At 44.2% G+C, this 7831-nt stretch overlaps 1 protein-coding gene across 1 annotated transcript; it reads left to right on the top strand.

Annotated features, from left to right (window-relative positions):
* Window positions 1-323: 323 nt before the first annotated feature.
* LOC130378648 (cyclin-dependent kinase-like 3) lies at window positions 324-6160 on the top strand. The gene is made up of 11 exons (XM_056585364.1): window positions 324-488; window positions 861-1039; window positions 1130-1242; window positions 1540-1667; window positions 1894-1982; window positions 2148-2259; window positions 2406-2568; window positions 4671-4879; window positions 5056-5248; window positions 5555-5751; window positions 5933-6160. The coding sequence occupies exons 1-11, from the start codon at window positions 324-326 to the stop codon at window positions 6158-6160; spliced, it is 1776 nt and encodes a 591-aa protein (XP_056441339.1).
* Window positions 6161-7831: the final 1671 nt, after the last annotated feature.

Below are 7831 nucleotides of genomic sequence, written 5' to 3'. Positions count from 1 at the left end.
GGTAATCTGGAGAAAAGCATCAACCGGGAACTGAGGCCAATTACGGTATGGAAGTCTTTCTCCACTTGCTGTTTAAAGGAGATGGTTGTGTCAGCTCTCTGTCTGAGAAGAAACGTCTGTATGGCCTTATTTGATTCAAAGGGATTAATACGTTATCAATATATATATTCTTAACTTCAATAATAAAATAATCGACAATTTTCTACCTGCTCCATATGGACAAATAAAACAATAGGTTACCTATCTGTTCATTTTTTAAGTCCCAAAATGTTTTATGGTTTTCTGTTGAACAGACTTTGAGTCATGACAACATCCTGAAGGGTATGGGATGGTTTGTAGAGCGGGGCAAACTCTATGGCATCTTGGAGCTTTTGGATCACAGCATCTTTGACGAGCTGGCGGCCAGAGAACGGGGATTAGCTCATCATGTACTCAGGGAATACACCTACCAGATCCTGCAGGGGGCGCACTTTCTCCACAGGAAAAACGTAAGTAGTCCTATCCTTCTATTCACTTCAGTTGCATTTTGCCACAATGATATGCTGGCAAAGCTAAAAATAGGAGCAGAAAGCAAAAGTCCTCCCTTGTATTTTGTGTCAGGCTGATTAGCATAAGCCATTGCTCCACACAAATGATCAGTCTCTGTTTATGAGAAAGATAAAGGACTTTTATTTTCTAAACCTGCAATCCCCAATCTGGATTTTAACTAAAGAGGTGCTTTAGACCGGCTGCACTACTTCAAAATGAGTTGCATCTGCGCTACAACTATTATACAATATAGAAAGACAGACACAAAATCGATTGAAAACCTCAGACCCATTATTTGTAAACCTGGTCCAAACATATTCCATGTCCACCAGATCATCCACAGGGACATCAAACCGGAAAACCTTCTGGTTTCCCTGTCCGGTGTGGTGAAGCTGGCCGACCTGGGCTACAGTCGGAAGGTGCTGATGAACTCGGTCAATCTAACCAGCTGGGCAGGCACACCGGTCTACATGCCCCCCGAGATCCTCTTAGGAGAAACCAAGTACAGCACGTGAGTAGCATCAGCTGAAGGCATTCTGCTCAAGTGTGACGTCGCTCATCGTTATTCCTTGTTGATTGTGTGTTATTCATTCCCTGTCAGACCGGTTGATGTTTGGGCCATCGGCTGCACCATCCTGGTCATGGCCAAATACCAGACTCCTTTTAGCGGCCAAACCTATCTGGCTCTGGTCCGCGACATGATGGCCACTATCGGTAAATAATTATTATACCAACTATTATTTTTTTTGAATTGTGATTTGTTTTTGTTTAAAGCAATTTATCCTTCAATTCGTTTTTGTAGATCGATAGTACACACTCCCACTTGATATTCATTCCAAAGGAAGCACATTTTTAGGCTGGGTTCTTGTTCAGAGATTGCTGCTGTAGTAGAAAGTGTATATAATTAGATAATTAGATCTTATTTGAAACCTTTAATTATAAAGACTTGAAACACTTTTGTGCTTGTGTTTATTTGTGACTTATTTTCTCCTTTTCTCCTTCTTGTGCCAGGGCCTCTGACCGAGCTACAGCAGTGTCGGTACCTGGCCCAGTGTAGGTACCTGCCTCCTGTACAGCCCCCCTCGGAGCCCACAAAGAAGTACAAGCTGTGTGACAAGCAGCTGGCTGAACTCATAGAGGTAAGCAGGAGTATTCAGAATCAGAACACTGTCCATGAGTCGATAGTATATTCCCTTAATCCAATATGGGGAATTAAAGGACCTTCTGTTAATGTGAAGTGTTCAATTCAAAGCCTTAAAGAAAAATATGTTTTAAGATTTTAGGAAGCCAAAGATTTCTCAATGTTCTGAGTCATTGGTGTGGCCAGCAGCATTAACCCACAGATCCTTTTGTGTTTTGTTTAAGGCATGTCTCCAAATGGAACCTTCTAAGAGGTCCAGCTGCTCTCAGCTGCTCAGCCAGGATTATTTCACCTGGGACCATTTCCCTGACAGGTAACACACCTATGATACTGTGAGGGATCTGTAAACGTGTTTCAGTGCACTACCCAATTGTGCACAATTGTGTTATGTACATGGTAGTTCCCTTTGCATGTGTCGACGTTTCTGGATCTGCCAGAAGTTTGAAGGGTTCTCGTTTCTATTATATTTCCCATGTAGGTTCACCAAAGATATGGAGCTCATGGTCCAGAGAGACCGTGAATGCTGCGTGCCTCCTCGGACTGGTACCCAGCCGACCTCCACTCCTTCTGACAACTCCACACGTCAGTCGGTAAAGTTCTCCACCATTTGCCTGCAAATATGCCATGCTTTCAGTCTGATCCTGCCTCTTTTCATGATATCACAGACATGATCACAACCAATCTGTTGAAACCATGAAAGAAATTTTGTGGCTTATGATTATTTTCTTTATAATAGTCTTCTCAGCAGCAGGCTGTGAATTTGGTGGGGATGATGACTCTCTCCAGTCAGCTCCAGGATGGGAGCAAGGGGATGAAGAACCTGGAGGGGGCCAAGGACAAACCTCCTCAGACCAGAGGTATGTCTGAGGAGTCCCAGGACAAGCCTCCTCAGACCAGAGGTAATTCCTCCCTAGGTCCTTGTGGTCCTGGCTATGCTTCTCATGTAGTACTGGATACAAAGTGAATGGACACATCACTGATGAAATTATACAGTTATTGCCACTTATTGCAGCAATGTGTACTAATCTCCTGTTTACGTCGCTTATACTAGATTTTGTTTTTGTCACGAAACTGGATTTTCTAACTTCGATACAATTCCTTGAAAAATATCATTCGTCTGTACCATATTCAATACAACAGGGAAAACTTACAAAAATGAAATAGAGTATTTTTCCGCAACTACAAGGACAATAATATGTCATATTGGTGCCAAAGAAGGATTGTTGTGCAAGTGAATTATTCAATGTAGAAACGGGACAAGTATGCGGGACAAGTTTAATGTACTCAAAGTGAGGCGTTGCATTTTATGCACTTAAATGCCAGGAGTATTCCACCCAAAATGGACAAGATTAGATTCCTGATTAATAAAACCCAGGTGGGCGCTTTATGTATTTCTGAAACCTGGCTCGATCCCAATATCAATGACTCTGCGATTGAAGAGGACAACTATAGCCTAATTAGGAAAGACCGAAATAGGAACGGAGGCGGAGTATGTGTGTTAATTCGATCTGACCTACACTTTTCAGTAAGGGAGGGTTTGATCAATGAAGAGGCTGAGATCCTAATAATAGATATATGCCTTCGCAAAACCAATCCTATTCTTTTAGGGGTCTGTTATCGACCTCCTCAGCAAAATTCACTTGGAGAATGTATTAAATAAATATCCGAAATGGATGGAGAGGGAATGCATTCTAATAGGTGATTTTAACACTGATGTCATTAAGAAAACTTGCCCCACTTACAGTGGTTATTCAAGATGTTGCAATATGTTTGGCCCTACCAAATTAATTAAAGACCCCACCAGAATTGGTAAATCAACCAAGAGCACAATTGATCTGATTTTGGTCTCAGATAAGGAGAATATCTCCCAGAGCGGGGAAATTGAGTATTCCTTGAGTGACCACTTTCTAATATATTGCAGTAGAATGCTGCAAAGAGCCACATTTAACAGACACAAAACAATCAAAATTAGGTCATTCAAACGCTATTCAGTAGACTCGATTGATCACCAGTCCTAGAAACTATGGATATCAACCTGGCCTGGGTTAAGTTTAAATCCCTGTTCCTTTCTGCCATTGACTCAGTGGCTCCGGCAAGGTCGGTCAGGGTAAAGCAAAGGTCCCAGCCTTGGTTTAACTCAGAGGTACTTGAAGCCATCAGGGCTAGGGATAAAGCCATGTCGAAGCACAAATGCACAGGGGACCCAGCTGGCTTCTCACAGTTTAAAGCTTGTAGGATGAGCCCCAACGTATAATCAAATAGTCCAAAATAACCTACTTTTCTGAAATGATAAACGGAAACAAGGACAAACCCCAGAAATTGTGGAAGGTTCTGAAAAAATCTAGGATGCTTATCTAAAAGCACTCAGATTTCTTGTATTACTCTCTCCATTGATGGAAAAAGGTAAATAAGAAGGAGGCTATTGCCTATCACTTTAACAATTATTTTACCTCAGTTGCCCATAAACTTGTGGAGAAGCTACCACTCAGCCCAAGATTGTACGGGCCTGAACCCATTCAGGATTTCTTTGCTGAGATAGGTGTGACTGAAAAAATCGGCGACATTCTAAAGGGCCTTAACTCTGCCCAAGCCACAGGGCTAGATAATATCTCAGCCAGGTTCTTGAAAGATGCAGCTGATCTCATAGCCCCTTTTATTACTCATATTATTAGGCGGGGCTATGTTGGTGCTGTAGCGATATGTGTCTGTTAAATCGCTGTTCGAGAGTAGAGAGCGAGAAAGCGTGGCTGGTATTTGTGTATTGATACGGCAGAGAATGATTATGGATACCGTTAAAAATATTCAGAATAGATATTTATCGAAAAATTAATTACAATACTAGATGTAAGCCGACAGTATACTTTGAGATGATCATGTGTTAGTGGACGTTCTTTCCCAGTGAACCTAGTTCAGATCCTGTGATAAACGTTGTGAAATTACTATTTGATCTGAACTGGGCTTCAGTCAATCAGTCTAAATCTATTGACCTCTTCCATTTAAGGGAATGAGGAGCCAGCAGAGGAGGTGGAGCTGAAGAAGAGGAAGAAGAAGAAGAAGAACAGGGGCTTCACAGCAACCTTTAAGGCATGTCTCCAGGTGGACCCTCTCAACTGGTCCGGCTGCTCTTTCCAGCCTCAGGCTCCTTGTGTTTCTTGGAAGACTGGTATCAAGCCAGCAAGGACTACTCCTGACAACTCCACACGTCCCTCGGTAAATTGACCCATCCAAGTGTTTCCGTCAAGTTCTCCACTATTTTGCCTGCAAATGTGTTATGCTTTGAGTCTGATCCTGCCTCTTTTCATGATGTCACAGACATGATCACAACCAATCTATTGAAACCATGAACCCCATTTTGTGTTTGACATTCTTTATATTTGTCTTCTCAGCAGCAGGCTGTGAATGTGGAGGTGGTGACTCCCTTCAGTCAGCTCAAGGATGGGAGCCAGGGGATGGAGAACCTGGAGGAGTCTCAGGACAAGCCTCCTCAGACCAGAGGTGTGTCTGAGGAGCCCCGGGACAAGACTCCTCAGACCAGACGTATATCTGAGGAGCCCAAGGACAAGCCTCCTCAGGCCAGAGGTAATTCTTCCCCAGGTGCCTGTGGTCCTGGCTTTGTTTGTCATGTAGTAGTGGATACAAAGTGAATGGACACATCACTGGTGAAGTTATACAATTGCCACTTATTGCAGCAATGTCTAATAATCTCTTGTTTTACGTCGCTTATAGATGTAAGCCGACAGTATACATTGAGATGACCATGTGTTAGTGGACTTCCTTTCCCAGTGAACCTAGTTCAGATCCTGTAATAAACGTTGTGAAATTAATATTTGATCTGAACTGGGCTTCAGTCAATCAGTCTAAATCTATTGTCCTCTTCCTTTTAAGGGAATGAGGAGCCAGCAGAGGAGGTGGAGTTGAAGAAGAAGAAGAAAAGGAGCTTCACAGCAACCTTTAAGGCATGTCTCCAGATGAACCCTGGCAACCGGGCCGGCTGCTCTGCCCAGCCTCAGGCTCCTCGGGATTCTGGGAAGACTGGTGCCCAGCCAGCCTCCAGTCCTCCTGACTACTCCACACGTCCCTCGGTAAATTGACCTATCCACACATGTGAAGTGTTTCAGTCGAGTTCTCCACTATTTTGCCTGCAAGTGTGTTATGCTTTGAGTCTGATCCTTCCTCTTTTCATGATGTCACAGACATGATCCTAATCTATTGAAGCCATGAAACACATATTGTGTTTGACATTCTTTATAATTGTCTTCTCAGCAGCAGGCTGAGAGTGTGGTGGAGCTGGTGACTCCCTTCAGTCAGCTCCAGGATGGGAGCCAGGGGATGGAGAACCTGGAGGAGGCTCAGGAGGAAAGGGACGAGGAGCCAGCAGAGGAGACGGAGCTGAGGAAGAAGAAGAAGAAGGGCTTCACAGCAACCTTTCGAAGAGCTGTCAATGCCGTCAGACGCCACTTCACCTCCCGCGTCTCCCCCATGCAAGGCTAAGGGGACCAGCTCACTCAAATGCTGAAGGCTGTGAGGGTAACAAGCCACTGTTAGCCTCACAGTTACAGCTCAGGCATTCCCAGTGCCGTGTTGGTGCTTCACATGAAGCACAGCCCCAATGATGGGGCAAAAGTGAGGAAGTGACTGATGCTGTTAGCATTCCTCTGTTGCCCTTGTTGCCTCTGGCTTCCCTCATTTGAGAGCAGGGTGATGCTGCTGAGATGGACACATTGAGGTACGTCGTTATGCTTCGTATTGCTCAAAGGATGTAAAGAAACAGATTTTGGACATTTAAAGGAGCCCCTCAATACATTACTGTCTCCAGAGGAAAAACCTAAGTAGTCTTATCTTTCACTTCAGTTGCATGTTGCCACAGGGATATGCTGGCAAAGCTGAAAATAGGAGCAGAAAGCAAAAGTCCTCCCTTGTATTTTCAGTCAGGCTGATTAGCATAAGCCATTGCTCCATACAAATGATCGGCCTGTTTATGTTAAAGTTGCAGGACGTTTCCTTTCTAAACCTGCAATCCCCAATATGGACGTTAAAGGTTGGGTACGCGATTTGCGAAACGCCAGCAGATTTTGAAAATACACAACTCAAATGGTCCTACCCCCTCTCCTTCAACGCTGACTCTGACTCCACCCATTCCAAGTACCTGGACGCGCAATCATGCACGAGCGCGAACAGAGATGCGCGAGAGCGAGCCAGGCTAGTGTAGGTTTTCGTTTAACAACATGGCACTACATTCAGCTGTAAGTTGCACCCAGTACCGCGGGAAGTAGGGGTGCTGGGGGTGCTGCAACATCCCCTGTCCGAGGCCCTGTCTTATCACAGAAAACGATCATTTCTAAAAACTCCGGCCAAAGTGGAGATTTCTGAAAACGCCGCTTATGTGTTGTCGTGTAAACGGGGAGAAACGGGATTTTAGGTTCTGAAGCGTCACATTATGCACCAGGAAATGCTTAACGTCATGTGAGCGCCCGCTGTACCGTATTGGTCCGAATATAAACACAAACCCCATTGTAAGACGACCTATATTTGGAAAAAAGATTTGAAGACCAGATCTTGATTTCATGAATAAATAAATTGTATTAAAGGGACTCTGACCTTTGTTGCATTTGAGAATTACAGCACATTCAAATCATCCCGCCTTCCTCCAATGCCCCACCCCCTAAGCGTACAAAACTAAGCGTTATTTTGAGTACTGTACTGTAATAGTGAGTACTGTAACGACCTCGCCGGTGACATAATGATGTCGAGTCATTAGTAGTTGAAGGTAGTTTTAATGAACCAAAACCAGGTCACTGAAACCCGTAACATTGTAACCAACGGCAGAAAACCGACACAAAACAAACCCCAGTTACCCCGGCAACCCCCAACACGGTCTCACTCGCGTGCAGGCCCCCACCCTCCTGTTCTTCCAAGGCCCTCCCCCAGCTGACCTAATGATTCGCCCCCACGCTGATTGACAAGAAGAACATTACAATACATACACATAGAACAACTGGCATAGCGGACAACGAAATATAATGTAACACATAACACACAAACTATTTAACTGTCCCAGGGTCGCTACAGTACAAAAGTTCTAGACTCCCATGGGTTATGTTTAGACTCCCATGGGTTATGTTTAGACTCCCAGGGGTCATAATATCTACCAGGGGTCTAGTA

Source organism: Gadus chalcogrammus, chromosome 3, assembly GCF_026213295.1.
Source record: "Gadus chalcogrammus isolate NIFS_2021 chromosome 3, NIFS_Gcha_1.0, whole genome shotgun sequence".
In the NCBI taxonomy this organism is placed as follows: Eukaryota; Metazoa; Chordata; class Actinopteri; order Gadiformes; family Gadidae; genus Gadus; species Gadus chalcogrammus.
This window is presented reverse-complemented; position numbering and strand designations above follow the sequence as displayed.

What these genes read in the sequence shown, in the direction of transcription:
- LOC130378648 (XM_056585364.1), top strand. Translation starts at nt 324, where the DNA reads ATGGGATGGTTTGTAGAGCGGGGCAAACTCTATGGCATCTTGGAGCTT. An exon ending in GGAGAAACCAAGTACAGCAC is followed by an intron (nt 1,040 to 1,129) that starts GTGAGTAGCATC and finishes ATTCCCTGTCAG; the next exon opens with ACCGGTTGATGTTTGGGCCA. An exon ending in AGCTGGCTGAACTCATAGAG is followed by an intron (nt 1,668 to 1,893) that starts GTAAGCAGGAGT and finishes GTTTTGTTTAAG; the next exon opens with GCATGTCTCCAAATGGAACC.